Raw genomic sequence first — 22,786 nt, 5'->3', positions numbered from 1 at the left:
AGTTTGTGTGTGCCGAAAATAAATAAATAACAACTTATATATTGATGGGCCGATTTCAAAACAAAGCTTCAAACTGTTACGAACCAGTGTATTGATTCACTATTATTAGTCAAAGTCAGGTGATTTCAGCAGTTTGTTGGTTTGACATGCGATCCGAATCATGAATCAATACTGATTGATTAAGCTTCAATGCTTTAGGAAGCTTTGTTTTAAAAGTCAAATATAATATTTGAAATTAATCTTAATATACAAATTTCCCTTTTTGAATGGAATTAGTGAAATAAATCAACTGTGATGATATTCTAATTATATGACAAGCACCTTTAAATGAAATAAACCAAGCTGAAATAAATGAAATAAACCATTTAATCTTTTATAGTGCAATTTATGTCATTGGCACATTACACATTACCTATGGATGCCCTGCACCAAGGTTAACTTATTCAGCCAATTACAATTGAATTACAAAAACCTGATATCTCAAAAAAATGAACAAAAAAACAAGTCTTACTAAAGGCCCATTTTTAACACTCATTCTTTAGTTGCCCTTACAACTCCTCATGTTTAGGCACTTCCTCTTCCTCTTTTACTGTGGTGTTCAGTTCATCTTCAGTTATCCTGCCGTCTGTGTTGCGATCTTGATTTTTGAACATTTCCTTAAAGATAGTGTCACTGTCTATTCCTGGATGGATACGGCCTCTTCCTTCAGCCACTTGTAGCATAATGAATGCTGAAAACTGCAGAGAGAAAAAAATCAGTTGGTAATCAGATACATGCATTTCACAAGTCATGAAATAGAGAACTTGTTTGATTGATTTTGTATAATTGATTAGCATCTGTATTAGTACTTAGTATTTGTGTGATAGGAGAGGGTCAGAATCTTGATTCTTATGTACAGTAGACAGAGCCTGACACATGTTCTTGATAGCAGCCCAATTGGTGGATTTAAGGATTCCTAATTTTCAACCTATGCAACTTTAAGAGAGCAAACATAAATCTGTGTTACGTCCTTGGGCTGTGTTTATTCTTTCGCTCCCTCATCTCTTTCTCTCTATATTTTTTTTACTTTAACTTTCTTAGTAACCTGCTATTGCTGGTATATCCTTAATCCACTGAAGTCACCACCCACCTACCACCAATCACTGTCAGCCAAAAGCAGGATGACCAACCACAAAGCATTGTCATTTATAGCATTGGTTTGTTTTTGTTTTTTTGTTGTTTGATAGTATGTGTATGTCTATTGGTGTTTTGTCATGTATCCTATACTTACATCCTCTTAAGTAAAAAAAATAAAAAATATGTGTGTGTTGGGAGAAGCATCCAGGTAAGCATGTGATATACATAGCACAACATATAAATAATCACTGTTCTGAGCCGGGTTTCCCAGTAACGATGTATCTTAGCTATAAAGAGTGCATTCTACGAGTGAAGTTATGATCACTCGCAGCAATTCCACGTGCGTTTCCCAAAAATGTACTTAACATGAACGTGCGAGAACGCGTTCTAAGCGCTACTTAAGAGTCACTGTCCATTTGCGAAGTGCTGAAATATAACCTTATATGGAATCGTTTCCTCTGAACTGTTCGCCTAATAATTGTCATCTGATGTGGATTAGCAATCAAAACATGTCTTTGGGCTACCTACAGGCTGAGGCACTGACAAAATGGCTGGAAAAAAAAAGGAAAAAAGATACCTTTCAAAAAGACAAAATCAATATACTTCTAGAGGAGGTGGAGTGGGAAAATATATTATTTTCAACAGATTTAAATGGCATCGTGCAAACAAAGAAAAACAAAACATCTGAGAGGACATTGCTACCATATTAAAAGTTAAATTATTAGTTAAAAGATCGGGTAAAGAGGTCTGCAAGAAATGGCAGGGCACTGCAGAGAAATGTCCAATACATGGCTGGTTTTCATGCATGCAAGTCATTAACATATTTTTTTGAGTTTATCTTTATTTTTCCCAGTCTTTAAAGGTGCTATCTGTAAAAATTTGAGGTAAAAATATCCAAAAAATGACCTACACGCATCAAAAGAATGAGAAGAAATAAGGGCGATGATGTCATTAAAAAAATGTTATAGTGCTGCAGAGATATCAACCTTAATTAGCAGTAGCAGGGGGGTTGGCCAAGATGGCGTACTAGATAGCAGCATAGTTTAACAGCTAGCAGTGTCTCAAAGTTTATTTTGTATTTTTAGCCTTTTCCCAAACTTTTGGTAAACGTATCAGTTCTTTTCATCACCTAAAGATGGCGGGTAGGGGAAGAAAATGCGAAGAAAAGTTTGTGAGTAACAGAACTGATCATGATTATGCTGACGTGATGGAGGTATCTGTTGAAGCGAACAAACGTCAATTGGAAGAAAGCGCTGCTGAGAAACTATCCGTTACTCCCAGCAAAGTTCACGTTTTGAAGAAAGTGCATCCTGATGACGAGGAATACATTTCTAATGCAGATATCCTCGAAGCTATTTACTCCCTCGGTAAGCATTTTGACAAGCAAGAAAAAAAGTTGGAGGAGCTAACAAGAAAAATGGAAGAGAACAGTAGCGTCATCACTGAAGTAAAACTAGAGATGAAAGTCCACAAGCAAAAGGCAGTTGAATTGGAAATGGAACTTTCTGATCTTAAATCAGAAAATAAAGTTTTGAAGCTGAGAGTGGGAGAATTGGATCGATACAAGAGACGTTGGAATTTACGCATCAAAGGCTTGCCAGAGAAACAGAATGAAAACATTAGAGCTGACGTGATCACTTTGCTTTCCAAGATTGCTCCTGGTGTGCCTTGGGAAATGGAAGAAGCGGTTGACACGGTCCACCGAATTGGCAGAAAAGAAGGAAATCGTACGCGTCAGGTTATCATGCAGTTTTCAAAGCGAATCTACAGAGACCAAATCTGGGCTCTATCAAAGGGATCAACAGTCTGCAAGGAGGCAGGCTGTCATTTCGCTGAGGACTTAAACAAAGAGGATAGAGAGGCGAGAGAAGTGCTTTGGCCACGCATTAAACAAGCGAGATCAGAAGGGAAAGTGGCGTACTTTCGCGGGCCTTTTGCTTTCATTGAGGGAAAGCAAATTTTCCCATGATGATGAACATTTGGAAAAAGGGAAATGTTGATCTTTGAGAGACTCATTTGAGTTGCTATTTTATTCAGAGGTTCTTATAACTGACTTGTTAGTGATTTTTTGTTGTTGTTGTTGTTGTTGTTCACTGAGTTCCAGTGGGTGTATGTTCTCACTAAAGTCTTGTCTGTCTTTTTGTTCATTAAATGCAAGAGGACTAAAGGACAAAGTAAAATTTAAAGATATATTTTTGTTTTGTAAGGGGCAGAAGTCACATGTTGTTTTTTTACAAGAGACTCACTCTACTGAAGAAGATGCTGCTTTTTGGAAAATGCAGTGGGGAGATACAATTTTGTTTAGTCATGGCTCCAATCGATCAGCAGGTGTCGCCATATGCCTGAACAATTGCCCTGGGAAGGTTGTGACTTTTCAGTCGGATGCTCACGGACATTGGATTGCTGCTGTGGTAAATTGTGAAGGTGTTTTTGTTATTTTAGTTAATGTTTATGGTTATAGCACTACTGGGCAGAACAAGATTTTATTTTCTTATATTACAGAGGTTGTCACGCAGCTAAAATCGAAGTTTCATACAAATTTGATACTAATTGGAGGTGATTTTAATGTGGCACCTGACGAGTGGATGGATAGATCTCCTTCTAGTTATACAAGCCACCATTTCAATAGTATTATTAAGGAGCTGTGCCATTCAATTCCCTTACAGATATATGGAGGGTTAAGAATCCCAATGCTAGTCAGTTTTCTTGGGTCAGACCTAATGGATCTTCTAAGTCACGTATCGACTTTTGGCTTGTCCCTGAAGAGATTTCTGAGCTTGCTACTAATGTTTTAATTTCTGCTTCACCACTGACAGACCATTGCCTGATTTCCTTAACTTTGACACCAGCAACAAATCATACAGTTAGGAAAGACTATTGGAAATTTAATGCAGAACTTTTAAAAGATAAAGATTATTGTAGTCAAATAAGAAATTTAATTAGTGAGATTATTGATGACTTTTCTTTAACCTCTAATGGGATTAAATGGGAGTATTTTAAATTTAAAACAAGGGAAATGTCAATCCGATTTAGTAAACAAAAAAGCAGAAAACTGAAACAAAAGGAGGTGAGATTAATTCAGGAAATCAATGCCTGTTGTACAGAAGAAATGACTCAAGATGTTGAAAAATTACTTTCTCTTCAAGCTAAATTAGACAACATGTATCTATTAAAAGCACAGGGAGCTTTTATAAGGTCTCGTGCAAAATGGTTGGAAGAAGGAGAGTAGAACACATCTTATTTTTGTCGGTTAGAAAAGAGGAGACAGGAAAGTAATGCAGTGCATAGTTTACTTATTAATGATGAGGTAATTACAGATCCTAAATTAATATCTAACGAAATCTATACATTTTATAGTAATATTTACTCTTCATCATACTCTGAAAATAGCGGTGTGGAATTTCTTGAAAAGATCAAAGATTTTATCCCACAGATTGATACTGAATTTAAAGAACACTGTGATGAAAACCTGAGGTTAGAGGAACTTGATTATGTTATTAAAAAAATGCCGTTTGGTAAATCTCCTGGTCAGGATGGTTTGACTACTTTTGAATTTTTACAAATTCTTCTGGGAGGATATTAAGGACTTGTTATTTAAGGCTTTAAGGGAGTCCTGTGAATATAACTCTTTACTTCCTACTATGAAACAGGGGTTAATTATTCTCATTCCAAAATCAAACAAAGACAAAAGAATGGTTGAGAATTTGAGGCCGATTACCTTACTTAATGTTGATTATAAAATTCTTACATCTGTATTCACTAATAGATTAAAATTCAGATTGAGTCAAGTGATAAGTGAAACCCAATCTGGGTTTATTAAAGGAAGATTAACACACAATAATATTAGACTTGTCTTAGACTTGATTGATTATGGACATTTAATTAAGGATGATGGGTTTGTGTTGTTTCTTGATTTCTATAAGGCGTTCGATACTGTAGAACATACATTTATTTTACATGCATTGAAATTTTTTGGGTTTGGTCATAAATTTGCAAAATTAATAGAGATGTTGTATAATGACATAAATAGCTCTGTATCGTTACCATTTGGGACTTCTAAGAGATTTAACATTAATAGAGGTATTAGACAAGGGGATCCGGCAAGTCCATATTTATTTATTTTAACTGGTGAACTCTTAGCAATCTATGTAAAAAATAGTAAAGATATCAAGCCTTTGAATGTTTTAGGAAATCAGCTAATTATAAGTCAACAAGCAGACGATACAACCCTATTTCTCAGTGATGTAGAGCAGATTCCAGTTGCCATTAATCTGGTATCTCATTTTTCAAAAGCTTCTGGTCTACAATTAAATTTTAAAAAGTGTGAATTACTGGCATTGCACGATCATACAGAATCTCAATTGTTTAATATTCCATTAAAAAAGGAGGTAAAATACTTAGGGATTATTATTACTAAAGACCCTAAAATTAGAGAAAAAAATAATTTGATGGAAAATATGAAAAAAAAGTCAAAATATTTTAAATATGTGGTTACAAAGGAATATATCTTTATTTGGCAGAATTCTTATACAGAAGTCAGAAGCACTTTCCAGGTTGATTTACCCAGCATTTTCTTTAAGTATATCTGATAGATGGATAAGGGACATAAATCAAATTCAGTATACATTTATTTGGAAAAACAAGCACCATTATATAAGAAAGTCAGATGCTGTGAAGCCGATCAGTGAGGGAGGGTTGAACGTAATTGATTTCGATGTTATGAATGGTACGCTTAAGTTAAGGTGGCTTCAAGCTTTCCTTAGAAATAGAAATTCTGTTTGGTTTAGTTTTTCTTCTAAAATATTTGATTCTTTTGGATTTCCTTTTAAAGTGTGATTTTGAGCCATCAAAACTAAAGTGTAAACTTTCATCTTTTCATAGTCAGGTATTATTGTATTGGAAATTAATTTACAAACACAATTTTTCACCACATAGTTGTTCTTTATGGAATAATAGGTATATACTTATTAAGGGAAAATCTGTGTTTTTTCAAGATTGGATGGAAAAAGGTGTCTGGTCTGTGGTACATATTATGGATGGAAATGGACATTTTCTTAATTATGATTTTTTCTGTGGAAAATACAATATAGCTACTTCTCAGAAGTTATACATATCTTTGGTGAAAGCTGTTCCTGCTGGTTTGGTTCAGCTGATTAAAAGTGCATTGTGTTATTCACCTGTGATTCCAAGATTAGGTCATCTAACCATCTCTGGTGTTAATTTTACAGAGCAGAGTTGTAATATTAAGGTTTTAAGAACTTTTGTAAGTACACAGATTTTCCCTTCCAAAGTAAAAAAGAGACAGCTGGTTTTTGCTTTTACTAAAGATCAAGTGGTTCGAATTAGAACAAGGTTTCTTTCTTTTCCACTTCTACCAAAGGCTAAAGAAGTTCAGTTAAAAATTATTAATGATATTTATCCCTGCAATGAGTTTCTCAGACACAGATTTAACTTGAATTGTAATAAGTGCACATTTTGTGAATCAGATATAGAGTCATTGGAACATTTGTTTTATTTATGCAAATTCTCAAAAAAAAAAAACATTGGGATGACCTCTATGTATGGTTAAATTCGAAATATGTAGTACCTGACTTTGATTTTATGACTGTAAAATATTTATCTTTTTTTAGTAATTGTGATGTTGATTTTTTGATTAATAATATTGTAATTTTGGCCAACTACTTCATTCATAAATGTAGTTTCTTTAATACCCCCCCCCCCACACACACACACACACACACACTTTTTTACTTTTTCAGAAAGATTTAATGGTCTTCTTCAAATCCTTAAAACTCATGTGTCACAAAAAAGCCCTTAAATTATCTAATCTTTTGAATGTATTTTTTGATAATTAAGCCCTTTGTATTTTATTGGACCTTCTCTGTCAATATTTTTTTTTTTTTTTTTTTTTCTTTATATTATCTTTGCTATGCTGCTATTTGGACCTTTGGGATTGTATTAAGATTTTTCTTATACATGTTCATTGGCTTTTTGTTTGTACTTAAAAGCATAAAAAAAAAAAAAAAAAATAGCAGTAGCATTACTAGCCCCGGCCCGACAGGTATCGTAATACCAGTCTCGGCCATGGGAGGTGGTATGCGGGCAACATAACCACCAGCCAACCTGGTGTACTTGAATCTGATGTCAATCGTGTGAAAAGTACAGCCCACTACTTCATTTCAGTTCAGGGAAGAGAGTGGACGCATGGCTGAAGCCCTTGGCCCCTTAAATGTATCTGATATGATAAAAATAGCTGTTTTTACCTGACCGGAAAAAGCGGAAGTGCGGGTGCCCGGCGACTGTGTCCCGTCCCGTCATAATAAAAGTCCCGGTACTCGCAAGCAGTTTAGAATAGGCGCCGTCCAGTGGACGAAAAGTTGCATAGTGCACCTTTAAAGTATATTTTATACATTACTTATTTTATTCTTTTTTTTCTCTTTTTATTTTTGCTGTCATTTAATTCAGATGTGTATTTGTAATTTTTTTGTTTGTTACCTGCCCTCATAAAAAATAAAAATAAAATAAAACGTATAGGTCTATTGTTGTCACAATGCACTTAAACAAAGTTAAAGGTGTAATCTGTCGGTTGTCCTGTAGGGGACCTCCTAACTCTCTCTTCTTACGATACACTTGGAGCTTTACGATTACTCCAGAGCACTCGTAGATCTACGATCATTTTCAAGTGCTACGTAAGTTGCGATGCTTTTGGGAAACAGACCTAAATATTAAGATCACTCGTACGATGTTTTTTATGATCAATTTAGGCTTACGATGCTTTTGGGAAACGCAGCCCTGTATTAAACAAGGTAAGGGGAGAGTGCCAACCACTGCACTGTAGTTTGTTCATTTTGGTTGTGTTTTCTGTAGTAGCAGGGTTCATGGCATGGCACCAGCAATCAATCAATCAAATTTATTTATAGCGCTTTTACAATTACGATTGTTTCAAAGCAGCTTCACAGTGTTAAACAGGACAATATTGCAACAAAATTTGATTTGGCTGTAAAGTCATTCAGGAGAAAACATGATGTTATCAGCTTATATTAACTTATCATATTGTGACAATGTTGGCAGACATGTGGTATAGTTTACACACGTCAGTAAAAGGTTGTTGCATATGGTCTAATATCTGCTCATAGGAGGCTATCTGTTGGTGAAGTCAAACACAATGGCAGATTTGACATTCTTCACAACTGCTATAGCTGTGTCCACTTTCATAGATTCTAGGATGGTGTGTTGACAATTTTTCTCATGTCTGGTTAAAGCCTGTTTCCTTCTGTGATGGCAGATTAACTGTGTGCAAAATATTGTATATTTGGAGAAAATGTGGCTGCTTCAACAGCATTCACTATGTTTTTTGGTGCTGTCTGTTGTCACAGGAATAGTGTCTCTGTCAATTTTCCCCTCTGCTACAGTTCCATTTAGTATTTCCCAACAGACAGTGGTGGAGAAAGTACTGAATCTCAATACTTAAGTAAAAGCACAAGTAACCAGAGAAAGATTTACTTCAGTAAAATAACTACAGTGACAACCCTACTTAAGTAAAAAGTAAAAAGTACCCGATTTTAAATGTACTTTAAGTATTAAAAGTAAAAGTACTTGCATCATTTATTCTCTTAATGTCTATATTCTGATAATTAATAAGAAGAAAACAGTATGGGCTGTGCATTTTAATTGAGTTAGTTTTTTTGTGCTTACCATCTGTGGCCCAGTTTACATTCTGACTTAAAATTCTGGGACCAAATTCACAAAAGTTAGAAAGAAGTTAAGAAAATTCTTAAGATAAATTCTAAGAAGTTCGTAAGAATGTTCCTAAGTGCAATTCTTGAAAAACATTTGCAGTAAAATATCCAAAAACCACTAGGCCAGTGTTATATATTTTGTTCAGTTGAGTGCTTACAATATCCCAAATGTTTCCTCAATATCCCATATGTAAATTGATTTGAAAATTGCTATTTTAACCAAGGACCTGGGACGTGTCAGCATAGCGTTTGAGCGAGTCGCCTGTCAATTGCGTGATATCTGCATTACCCTCGGTTTTATTCTGCAGAAGTGCTTTTCTCTTAGCAGTGTGAACATGTCACAGCAGCGCCTAGCGAATGCACAGAGTAACGTCATAACATCATTTTAAACACACTTAAATGTTTCTAATATGATAAACATAGCTGCTTTACCCTATAATCATGACAGGAAAAAGCGTGTCCCGTCCCGTCATGTCTGAAAAGTCCCGGTACTCGCGAGCCGTGTGTTTGTATAACAATTGCTCCAGCGGCCGTACTCAGCTACACAACACTCGGTCCTGCTCTGCTTTACACTAAAGTTACATTAATAACCGCATCCATGAACATGATTTCTGCCCGAGTCCTATTTTCCACCGGCTGTGAGGTTTAGACCATATGTCCCAAGATACTGCGCTCACACTTGGCGTCATCAAACTACGCCTTTGTTTAGAATAGACGCCCTCCAGTGGATGGAAAGTTGCATAGCGCACCTTTAAGAACATCTTAATTTTTTACTTAATAAGAAAATAAATAGTGTTATTTGGTGTTATTTATTGAAAGGTATTACTGAAGGCTTGCTGAAATAAAAACACCTCAAAGTCTTTTTGCGTTTCCTGCAAATTACCGTATATATCATAATAAGTGTGCAGCATATTTTCGTCTTGATTGGCTTGATGGGAGTAAATCATTAAATGTTGTGTTTTTAATTTGCTGTGTCTGTAAAATCTGTATTTTATAAAATCCTAGCTGTTTATCAAGAACGCTTCTCGGGTACCAAGGATCGGCCGATAGATATACACAAGATGAATCATATCTCAGAGACATCCAAGCCTGTGGCAGACGTCAGAAGAGCTGGCTGAGGAAAGGTTGCTCTCGATTTAACAAGCACTGAACAACCGCTGACCATCTGGCTTCGAAAACGCTAAATAAAATTGTCAAATTTAAACAAGTTCATTCTCGCCTGAAAAAGTCTTAAATCTACTGTTTGTGACACAATAACAGGAGTATTACTATTTTTAAATTACGTGGAGTTTCTCGTCTGCTATGGCCTGCCGGTTGGTGCGAGCTTTGCTGGTTTTAATTTATACTCGTCCATATGGTACTGTTATAAATATTATATTTGTAATATGTTGTGTTGTGTTGTGTTGTAATGCTTAATATTTGAAATAATCCAATAAATTGGTTAAACATCTTACATTTGTGTATTTAAGATAGGTTGGAGCTTATCCTAATTTTAAGAAGTTATTTACGATGAATTTAAGAACATTCTTTTCGTGAATATGAATACTTCTTAAATTTTATCTTAAGAACAATCATAAGAAAAAATAAAAAATTTAAGAAATTTTTTGGGAATACAAAATATTCTTATATATTTTCTTAAGTTAGAAAATAAGAAAAAAATGGCAGTTAAGAATAGTTTTATTCTGAAGAATGTTTTGTGAATCCGGCCCCTGGTTATCTATCAGGGTGATTTGCAGAGTTAAATATCATAATTCTGAAGCAACATTCTCACCAGCTTTGTTGTATTTAAATCTTCATATTTATGATATTTTTACCTTTTTTAAAGGACATTCCCCTCTCCTCTAATCTTATTAAATATGGGCTATGCTTCAGCTTTCCCTTTATATTCTTTAATTTTATCAATAAATTAAATTAGAATAAGACAAGTTGTTACCAATCCAATTAAATAAATTTAAACTGAAAATTGCATTTAATAATGTTATGAGATTGTTTGAAATACATATTTTTTAATACAAATAAGAAGTTTTGAAAAGAATGTTTAAACATTAAACTAAACCACTACCAGGTTAGTAGGTAACTGAATCTTTGATTCAACCGATTCATTCAAAATGCTGAATTATTCAGTAACACACTGCTGCTGTGAGATGCGTTACGGTTCTGATGTGAAAATATGATATGATCTTGGAAATATTTTCGCTGCTGAAATAGAACAGAAGCAGTCAATATTGCATCTAAAATGTAAGTGACAATGTTAATTAATTGTTTATGGAAATGTCATATGAAAACAGGGTCACCTTTTCAGTCATGATGGTATTCAGGAAAACAGCACCCTTGGTCGTGTCATGTGATGTTTTTTAACTGTATTATGTTATAAAATATAAACACTTCACATTTTTAATTTTTACTGAGGTATGTTACTGAGTTTCTCTGTGTGAGCGGGTCTGATTTGTTTCCATTTCTCCTCGACAGGCTGCGCGAGGCTCAACAGTGCAACCATCAATTCATTATCCATTTTATATTATCCACGAGCCACAGAACTGATCAAATTTTTTTACAAAAATGTAATGAAACATTGTAGAAATGTTTTGGAGTAGAAAGTATAATAATTGCTGCAAATTGTAACGAAGTAAAAGTCAAAAGTATGCACTTTGGATTCTAGTTAAGTAAAGTACAGATACGTGAAAAATGTACTTACATTTACATTTAACATTTAATCATTTAGCAGACGCTTTTATCCAAAGCGACTTACAAAAAAGGGTAGAGCAATAGAAGCAACGAAACAAACAAAGCCAACAACCTGTAAGAGCTGTAAGAAATCTCAATTAATTAGCACAGTACACAACTTTTTTTTTATTTTTATTTTTTTTATAGCCAGCTACAACAAATACTCACGTACGGAAAATACAGAACACTGGATTTGGATAGCTATGATAACAACCCATTAGGACTAAGGCTGATGCCCCAACTGTTGTCGTTAATGCGGATTCAGTGGCCCAATGGGTTGGTTTTGTATGGCATTCTAGCCATCGACAGCAAAAAGTCACGTACGCAAAATACAGAACACTGGATTTTGGTAGCTATGATAACTATGTAACATACCCGCCTGAAGGCACAAATCCGGGTGAGAGACGTAGATATGATCAGTAAGTGCTATTCTGTATTGGTCAAGTGCAATAGGAAAAGTGCAATTGGAAAAGATGTGTCTTAAGATGTATTTTAAAAATGGCTACAGACTCGGCAGCACGAATTGAGATCGGCAGGTCATTCCACCAGGTGGGAACGGTCCAGGAAAATGTCCGTGAGAGCGATTTCATGCCTCTTTGGGAAGGAACCACGAGGCGCCGCTCATTCGCAGAACGCAAGCTTCTGGAGGGTGTGTAAGTCTGAACAATTGAGTTTAGGTATAATGGTGCAGAACCAGTGGTTGTTTTGTAGGCGAGAACTAGAGCCTTGAATTTGATGCGAGCAGCCATTGGCAACCAGTGCAGTTTGATGAAGAGAGGCGTAACATGCGTTCTCTTCGGCTCATTAAAGACCACTCTCGCCGCTGCATTCTGGATCAGCTGCAAGGGTTTGATAGTGCATGCTGGAAGCCCAGCCAGAAGAGCATTACAATAATCCAGTCTGGAGAGAACAAGAGCTTGAACCAGGAGTTGTGCAGCCTGTTCTGATAGGAAGGGTCTAATCTTTCTAATGTTGTATAAAGCAAATCTGCAGGACCGGGCTGTTGCAGTAATGTGGTCAGTGAAGTTTAACTGGTCATCAATCACAACTCCAAGGTTCCTGGCTGTCCTTGTTATGGTCGATGAACCAAGCTGAATGGAGAAATTTTGATGAAGTGCTGGGTTGGTTGAGAAAACAAGTAATTCTGTCTTTGCAAGATTGAGTTTAAGATGATGCTCTTTCATCCAGTCAGAAATGTCTGTCAGACAGGCAGCGATACGAACACTGACTGTAGGATCATCTGGTTGAAATGAGAAGTAGAGTTGAGTGTCATCAGCATAGCAGTGATAGGAAAAGCCATGTTTCTGAATGACGGAACCTAATGATGACATGTAGATGGAGAAGAGAAGTGGTCCAAGGACTGAGCCCTGGGGAACCCCAGTAGCTAGATGATGTGACTTAGACACTACACCTCTCCATGACACCCTGTAGGACCTACCAGAGAGGTAAGACCTGAACCACTGGAGGGCAGTTCCTGAGATACCCATCGTCTTAAGTGTTGACAGGAGGATCTGGTGGTTAACTGTGTCAAAAGCAGCAGACAGATCCAGCAGAATGAGCACTGAGGATTTGGAAGCTGCTTTTGCCAGTCTCAGTGCCTCAGTTACCGAGAGCAAGGCAGTCTCAGTCGAATGGCCGCTTTTGAAGCCGGATTGGTTTACTTAAGTAACAAAGTATTTGTACTTTGTTACATTCCACTACTGCCGACAGATAAACACTTGTGTGGCTTTCATAGACAGCACATGTCTGGAAAACGGGATTTCCAATTATCCAGTTGTGTGCAATATAGTGCACCGTGATCATGGTGTGATGGAGTTGCACAGGAGGTCCAATCTGTACTTGTAGTTAAACCAATAAATTTTGATTTGCTGGTCCTCCACCAGTTTGGTTTATCTTTATTGTAAATTTGAGGCAATACATTCTGAATTAAATATAGTTGGCTCTGTAGTTGGTATCTAGACTCGAACACATGAGCACATGCATAAATCTGTCATTCTCAACAACTGAAAATGGGTGCATATCCAGCACCATGAAAACGTATCAGGTAACGTATGTAACCATGGTTCCCTGAGAGGGAACGAGATACTGCGTCGAAACGCTTTTGCATGACGGTAAAGCACGTAAAGCACTTGTGAAATCAGTCCAATGGCGTGACGGTACGTCACAAGTGGGTGACGTCATCTATAAAGCACCCCTGAACCAAATGATCGCTTCTCAAATGTCTAAAATGTCGAAGCAAGACGGTCACAGGCATGCTGGGAGTATGGCAAAGCATCTCAGTAAACCATGGTTACATCCGTAACCCGAGACGTTTCCATTCAAGGGAACTCGCGCTGCGTCGAAACACTGCAGGAACTTAATACCACCATAATACCAAGTGCCTGTCTGTCTGAAATCTTAGCGCACACTGTGTCACAAGCACTTGAGACCCCCGAGGCAAAGTCACACCCAGGTTATAACCATACTCCGAGTTGAATGTGCTTGGATCCTTAATGAAGAAGGTTGACCGACCGACTCATAAGCAACTACAATAGCCTCAGCTATCCATTTGCTCAAAGTCTGCTTAGATGCAGGCTTCCCCTTACTAGGGGACTTAAATCATACAAACAACTGGTCAGTTTTACACTACAGGCTGTACTGTGGCCGTAAGCATCTAATGCCCTTACTGAGCAGGGCAGATTTATTTCACCCAGTCTAGTCCTGAAACATAGACGGAGCTCTGGAGTAAAAAATAGTCTCTACCACCTCAGTGGGAGTACCTGAATCTATGAGCTGGGCCCCCTCAGAAGCCAAGCCCATAGTTTCCATAACTAAGTGGGGCCTCGGCCACGTCTGCACCATGGCATCCAACCCCAGAGGGTCAAATATCAACACTCATTCTGTTTCAGTGTGAGCATTTCTTGAACTTTATTTTTTTTTACTGCAATTTAACAGACGCAGATCTAGAATAGGATCCTTCTTCGGAACTATAAAGTACCGGCTGTAAAACCATGACTCTCTGCTGTGGGAAGGGACCCTCTCTGTAGCCTCTTTTCACAGAAGAGTCTATACTTCTTGTTCCATAACCAGAGTCTGCTCGGGACTGACTACTGTGGATACCACCCCGTTGAGCGGTCAGCTCGGTGTCCTGAAATGGCGCACCGGCAGGCAGCAATCGAACTGACCCTCTTTGAGCCCTCCTCGGAGGACACAAGCTTCCCCGTGCTGCTACGTTTCCGGGCGGACATGGAGATGTGTGCTTGCTGAGGACTGCTGAGCCCTGAAGCACCAGAGGTGGCAGGGTTGGCAGAACGGCCCTCTGCTGGCACCGAAGGGTGTCTATAAAAGCTTTTATTTGACTAACAAGGAAATTTTAAGCTCTGACGTACAGGATATTGTTATATTACCATGACTTTTTATATATATCAAAAGCTCAAGGGAAAGTTAATTTCTCAATTCATCACCCCTTTAATGTTTTAATCTCTGAAATGATTACCCCGCTGCTCTGTGAACACACACACTCCACTCAGTCTTATCATATTCAAATGATACACCGAACTCTTCAGCATGACGCTATCAGTCATGGACACACAAGAGCCAATGGCATTTTTTACAATCAAAGCTGACGTAATGATGCAATCGGCCACGAGACATACAACAGCCAATGCTGTCAAAGATGACATAACGTTTCATTATGCTGTCTTTTAATAATTGAGAATTACACTTAATTTCATAATGGCAAAATCATAACCCAGTATATAGTTTCATCATAATGATAACCATGCCTAATGCATCTGTATATGATGCCAAAGGTTTCTCATTGAATTCAATGGAGCACTGCGCTAAAAGGGTACCGTGTGCGTTAAAAAGTGATGCAGAAGGGAAATGACCAAGCGTCAATATGTGACAAATAGAAGTGAGGCTGTGTTACCCCACCCATGACTCGTGCATGACATGTAATAGATAAATAACGTATACGTTGAATTAAACAAGATAGGTTTCTATTGCTATATTGCTTTATTCCAAGCAATAAACATGAACCATAAGCTTCATTCGGATTCTAATATTCACAATGCATGGTTGAATTTAATTTTGAATGAAGGTCCAGCTCATGTGAGGAAGACTTTGTGTGTTTGTTTGCTTGATTTCACTGTGGATTTGTTTGTAAACATGGTAGAGACAGAATTTGCAGACAGAATGAAATAAAAAAATAATAATGCCATGCCTTCTCTATTTGATCCAACAGGAATGGTGCAACTCACCAATGTTAATTTCTGATATCATGAATGTTTTTGTTACTTTTAAGAAAGCCATTTTAGATATCTGAAATTATATTGATATGAGGAATTAAATTCTTGATATCAAGAATTAAATTCCCAATATCAACAATTGAATGTGAATGGCAGCCTATAGTGACTGATATCTGATAGCTGATAATTACTGATATCAAGGATTAGAATTTTAACTAGTGAAAATGCTATTATTGATATCAATAATTAGTATTTTAACTAGTGAAAATGTAATTGTTGATTTCAAGAATTCATATCCTGTGAATGAATAAAAATCAAAACGGCTTGCCATAATTGTTCTGTGATTAGGGATCAGATTGGAACATTTATGGGACAGGGCTCGTAAAGCCCGATATCCTGACGCTGTGTCGTGTGACGTGAGTTGTACGTGCATTGTGCCCCTGAATGGCATGCCATTATATATATATATATATATATATATATATATATATATATATATATATATATATATATATATATATATATATATATATATATATATATATATATATATATATATATATATATATAAATTGTCTAAAAGATTGTCTGAAATTGTCATCGTAGGTGCATGGCCACTGTGAGAGACCTAATTAAAAAAAAAACAAATCCAGAAATCACAATGTATGATTTTTTAACTATTTATTTGTATGATACTAGCCTAGAAATCTAGACGCACCCTAGCGGCAGCAAATGTAATCTGCCCGCAAGTGTCGTCTAGGAACTCTCAATACCCTTCTGATCTGTATTCCCCTCACTCTGGACGGGCCAATCACATCGTGTATAGAGTCGGCGGGCGGGGCCATAATGATGACGGCCAAGTTGTGTTTGCGTGCTTCTAGTAAACACAGAAACTGGTGAACAGCGGTGGTCTTTCGAATCAGCTTTGACTGCGATTCTGGAAGACTTGGAGTTAAGCTTTTCTCTGAGAAAAAAGCAAAGAACAGCACTGAAGTCATTCTTAAAAAGGGAAAATTTGTTCGGAGTTCAGCCAACCGAATACGGTGAATGTTTAATCTATCAACAAGCTCTGTTTCACCTTCGTTGCTCTGGTTGGTGGTAGCGCTATCCTATCGTGTGCAGAGGGAGTTTGAAAGACAACCGTTTATCCCGCCCCTCAGATTGAGCCCTGTCTATGGTGAGTTTCCAGACCAAACATCTTGATGTGGGTCTGGCTTGTCAGGCTATTATGATACAGCTGCAAATAAGCATTTGAACACCTGAGAAAATCAATGTTAAAATTTGGTACAGTAGAATTTGTTTGCAATTACAGAGGTCAAACGTTTCCTGTAGTTTTTCACCAGGTTTGCACACACTGCAGGAGGAATTTTGGCCCCCTCCTCCACACAGATCTTCGCTAGATCAGTCAGGTTTCTGGCTGTCACTGAGAAACACACAGTTTGAGCTCCAACCAAAGATTCTCTATTGGGTTTAGGTCTGGAGACTGGCTAGGCCATGCCAGAACCTTGATTTGCTTCTTACAGAGCCACTCCTTGGTTATCCTGGCTTTCTGCTACGGGTCATTGTCATGTTGGAAGACCCAGCCTCGAACCATCTTCAATGCTCTAACCGAGGGAAGGAGGTTGTTCCCCAAAATCCTCACAATACATGGCCCCGATGGCATCCTCTCCTTAATACAGTGCAGTCGACCTGTCCCATGTGCAGAAAAACACCCCAAAGCATGATGCTACCACCCCATTTTTCACAGTAGGGATGGTGTTCTTGGAATGGTACTCATCATTCTTCTTCCTCCAAACACATTTAGTGGAATTATGACCAAAAAGTTCTATTTTGGTCTCATCTGACCACATGACTTTCTCCCATGACTCTTCTGGATCATCCAAATGGTCATTGGCGGGCATGGACATGTGCTGGTTTAAGCAGGGGAACCTTCCGTGCCATGCATAATTTCAAACCATGACGTCATAGTGTATTACCAACAGTAACCTTGGAAACGGTGGTCCCAGCTCTTTTCAGGTTATTGACCAGCTCCTCCCGTGTAGTTCTGGGCTGATTTCTCACCTTTCTAATGATTGCTCCAAACAGTGGACCTTTTTTCATCAAGATGCTTGGCAATTTCCCCGTAGCCCTTTCCAGCCTTGTGAAGGTGTACAATTTTGTCTCTAGTGTCTCTAGACAGCTCTTTGGTCTGGCCATGTTAGTAGCTGGATTCTTACTGATTGTATGGGGTGGACAGGTGTCTTTATGCAGCTAACCTCAAACAGGTGTATCTAATTTAGTATAATAAATGGAGTGGAAGTGGACAAAGCAGACTAACAGGTATTTGAGGGACAGAAATCTAGCTGATAGACAGGTGTTCAAATACTTATTTGCAGCTGTATCGTACAATACTTAAAAAATCATATACATTCCATATACAAAACATTGCTATCAAGTCTTTAGCTTTTAAATGCTTTGCATCTTGTCCATTTGTAAGTAATACATTCCCACTTGTGCATTTACAGATCCCCCTAATCATATATTTTACAGGCAACAACCCAAAGGAATAGAGCCGCAGCATTGCTGTGCTAGGCGTGGTAAATACAGGAACATCCCTCATGGAGATAGAGTTATAGTAGAGGTATAGTGATCGACCAATATATCGGATTCGGATATATCGGATATTTTTCCTGTTATTTAAGCATTTTTGCATAGAATTGTATAGAAGCGCGCCATTAACGGACTGGGGAGATGAGTCAACAACAGTGTTCAAAGGTAAAATAACCTGCATCCCTTAATTAATAAACTTTGTTTAACATAACATTAATGCAGAATTGAGATATGCACAAATAAAATGTTATGAGATGATATTATGTAGTTTAAACTTGGTGCTGTAGAGACAAGCTCACTGACAAAGTCACAATAAAGATGTAACAATAAATGTCACAATAAAGATGTAACTTCACATGAATGAAACAAAACAGCCATGAATGAGAGCATGTTGGAAGTAAAAGCACCGAATTTCTTTCTTTCTGTGTGCTTATGCTCAGTCGCATTCAGCCATTCACTCACCGAGTTGTTGCTCCAGCATATAGGCTAACGTTACCGTAGGCTATGTAAGCAAGACCGACTCGTTTAAAACTCCTTAAATTATATTTACATCTGTTATATAACATTTATATAATAAACATCTTATTAATTACAGCTCCGTGAAAATGAATTATTAGGCCATCATGTATGAGAGCATGTTGGAAAGCGCTGTTGGAAAACTTATTTATCTCGGTGTTGTTTATGCCCTGTCGCGTTCAGCCGTTCCCTCACTGAGTTGCTGCTCCAGCATATAGGCTAGTCACCGTATGTAAACAAGACCGACTCATTTAAAACTCCTAATTATATTAACGTCTGCTATATAACATTTATATAATAAAAATCTAATTAATTACAGCTCCGTGAAAATGTATTATTAGGCCTATCTCCGCGAGACGGGTAAGTTAAACGCAGAGATGAAAACAGTGCTGTCGTCAGCATTTCATAGACATACACAAACATTAATTTTGATACCGTACTAGATGAGATAAGAAAAAGAAACAAACCCGCGAATACATCATAGCTATTACAATGAAATGAAATGAAATGAAATGAAACAGCTTTAAATGTTAATAGACTGCACTGTATTTAAAAAAAGCACATTTTTTCAGACTATTTATTGATATAGATGTCTTTTGTTCTGTAAGGGAGTGAAACCGCAAAAATTACAGTGTTTAAAAAGCTCAGTTCAGTGCTATTGCTGTAATTGTAAAAAACTGAAATAACACAATAAAGAAATATCGGTTCTATATCGGGTTATATCGGGTTAGCGACACATAAACATCCAAATAATCGGTATCGGTTATAAAAAAAAAAAAAATCTATATCGGTCGATCACTAGTGAGGTAAGCTGAAACTCGCAAGGCAAGATGAGGAAGAATTCAAGAATACTTTTCTCAATTTGCATGGGTCTTGGGTTATTTATCTGTATTGAAGTTATGTTTAATTCTTTGTAAAGTAGGAATAAAAAACATTATCTAACCATAACCATTATGTGAAACCACATCTACTGTGGAGAAATGGTGCAAACGTTTCCTGCCGATGAAGAGCTTCTGGGACATTGACATAAACAGCACTTTCCAAACAACTTGAAAATAGTTGGTGACAAACAATTTTGTGTGCCTTTGGAGTTTTTTACCTGCCTTAGGTTTTTTTTTTTAATAGTTTTTTTTTACTTTCTTTCACTGTAATGCTGGAATAAGATTTTAAAATAAACCTTTTGGTCCTAATTTTGGTGCTAGTAAAGGTTTAATAGCTTATATGTTCGGTAACACTTTACAATAAAATCTCATTTGTTAACATTATTTAATGTATTGGCCAACATATCGCCTAACAGTGAATTTTAATTTAATTTAATTAATTTTTTTACAGTGTTTATTAATAGTTGTTGACCTTGCTTGATAAAATATAGTTCAAAGCTAGTTAATTCAATTTATAGTAATTGTTCATGCAAGTTAACAATGCATTAAATAATTAACGTATACAACTTTCGATTTTAAGATTGCATTAGTAATAGGTACACAAAACTGACAGTTCGGTACAGCAGGGGAGAGAAAACTAAAGATAAAACTGCTTCTTTTTTTTTATTAAAAATGGGTTTACTGAACAAATTGTAATTGTCCTTAAATTCAATTACAACTAAAAGTTTCTTAAAGAATTAAAAATATAATATAAAAAATATCTCTGCTAATTATTATTATTACCTAGCCTACAAATCTAGACGCACCCTAGCGGCAGCAAATTTAATCTGCCCGCAAGTGTGGTCTAGCACCTCTCAATTCCTATCTGAGCTGTATTCCTCAGAATCTGGATGGCCCAATCATATCGTGTATAGAGTCGGCGGGCGGGGCCATAATGACGACGGCCGAGTTGCGTTTGCATGCTTCTAGTAACACAGAAACTGGCGAACGGCAGCGGTCTTTCGAATCAGCTCTGCCCGCGCCTCCGGAAGACTTGGAGTTAAGCTTTCCTCTGAGAAAAGAACAAAGAGCGGCACTGAAGTCATTATTAAAAAGGGAAGATGTGTTCGGAGTTTAGCCGACCGGATACGGCGAATGTTTAATCAGTCAGCTAGCTCTGCTTCACCGTAGTTGCTCCGGTTGGTGTAGCGCTATCCTATCGCGTGCAGAGGGAGTTTGAAAGACAACCGTTTATCCCGCCCCTTGGATTGAGCCCTGTCTATGGTGAGTTTCCAGACCAAACATCTTGATGTGGGTCTGGCTTGTCAGGCTAATTATTACCTTTATTTAACCAGGAGAAAAACTCACTGAGATTAAAATCTCTTTTACAGGAGCGTCCTGGCCAACATAGGCAGCGGTGTTTGCATGTACAGTTATACATAAAAAACATAAAACATACAACCAGTCAAAAACAATTACACACCATTAATTTACTCTCAAAATTATGTAGTAAAATTTTAAAATGACTACATGTCCCCAGATCTTTTAGCTTCAACTCAGCCTGGAGCAAATTCGACATATCTGAAGGACTTTTACAAAGCTTTGTTACAACTCTAACAAAGGGCATACAAAGATTAAAATTTGATTCAGAATGTAATATATAATTGCCTTGTTGTTTCCGTTTAATCAAACAACAAAGAATGCTGTAATGCTGTATAGTGTAGTCTATATAGGGAGGCCATCCTTGCACTCGCATATGCAAACATATAAACTTGTAAACTTGCAAACACGTAAAACTTGCAAACATGTAAACTTGCAAACATGTAAACTTGCAAACATGTAAACATGTAAACCGTTTTTGCATTAACTTATAAATCTAATTATAAAATGATGTTCCTACTCCAATTAGTTGTTGAAATACAACAATTTATATACAGTGGCTCTCATTTTCATTACGGATTTATTTAAACATTACATACATTACTCCAATAAATTTAAATAATCAAGACATCACTAACAGGTAAAGTAGAATATAATGAATATATGGGCTAATATAGTGCATACATTTAGTGGAAAAGTTGATCTGTCTAGTGAACTAACAGCTGTGGAAACTGAAGCACTTCTGAGGTAAATGTGATGCTGTGTTTCATTCTTCAGAAACTGTTTAATTCGACATCTTTCTGCCGCTAAAACACTGATTGAACGATTACACGACGTGATACATTTTAGCAAGTTGTAATGTATCCTGATCATACCTTCTGATGTTAATTCATGTTTATTCTTTGACTATGATGAGATGATCGCATTAACTTGTGCTTAGTAATCTCTGTACATTTTTCGGTTCCAGCTGTAGCGCCTGTACAGCACGGCTGGGTGACGATGAGAAAGCATAGTCATGGATAAAAAAAACACTCTTCCATTCTGATTAGAAAATTAAACAGGTTCTCCCCACTCAGTAACTCACCAACTGAGGATCCTGTTGAAAGTGCCCTAGTTATTGGTGATTCTATTACACAGAACATGAAAAAAGAGATACCAACCACCATAGTCACATGTGTACCAGAAGCCAGAGCAGCTGACATCAAAGCAAATTAAAAATGTGCTGTCTAAAGCTAATTATAAATTCTCTACGATTATTATTCACATCGGCACTAATGATGTTCGAATTAGTAAATATGATGTCAAATGCAGTGTTTTGATCTGGTCCCCTCCCTGTTAAAAGGAGTGATGAAATAGTTAGCAGATTATCATCACTCAATGGCTGGTTGTCTAAGTGGTGTCCGCAAAATAACATAGGGTTCATAGACAACTGGAAATGTTTTTGGGGCAGACTTGACCTGTTGAAGATAGATGGCATTCATCCCTCCTGGGCTGGTGCTGCTCTTCTCTCTAGTAATTTGGCACATAATCTTAGAGCTAAACCTTGACTCACTGGGGCCCAGGTCAGGAACCAGACACACTGGCTTAACCAACTGCTAGCTGTCTCACGTCACCAGAGTCAGCTAAATCCCAG

General features: G+C 37.1%; 1 protein-coding gene across 2 annotated transcripts in view; it reads right to left on the bottom strand.

The window, feature by feature from the left end:
- Positions 1-384: 384 nt before the first annotated feature.
- Positions 385-22,786, bottom strand: part of fkbp10a (FKBP prolyl isomerase 10a) — a 201,174-nt gene continuing 178,772 nt past the window's right edge. For both annotated transcript variants that reach the window (XM_067425761.1, XM_067425762.1), the window contains one exon: positions 385-737. In XM_067425761.1, coding sequence (XP_067281862.1) covers positions 549-737 — 189 coding nt within the window. In that variant the 3' untranslated portion in view covers positions 385-548. The remainder of the gene's footprint in view (positions 738-22,786) is intronic.

This window comes from Pseudorasbora parva, chromosome 19, assembly GCF_024679245.1.
Source record: "Pseudorasbora parva isolate DD20220531a chromosome 19, ASM2467924v1, whole genome shotgun sequence".
NCBI lineage: Eukaryota > Metazoa > Chordata > Actinopteri > Cypriniformes > Gobionidae > Pseudorasbora > Pseudorasbora parva.
Note: the sequence above shows the minus strand (reverse complement) of the source record. Positions and strands in the feature narration are given on the sequence as shown.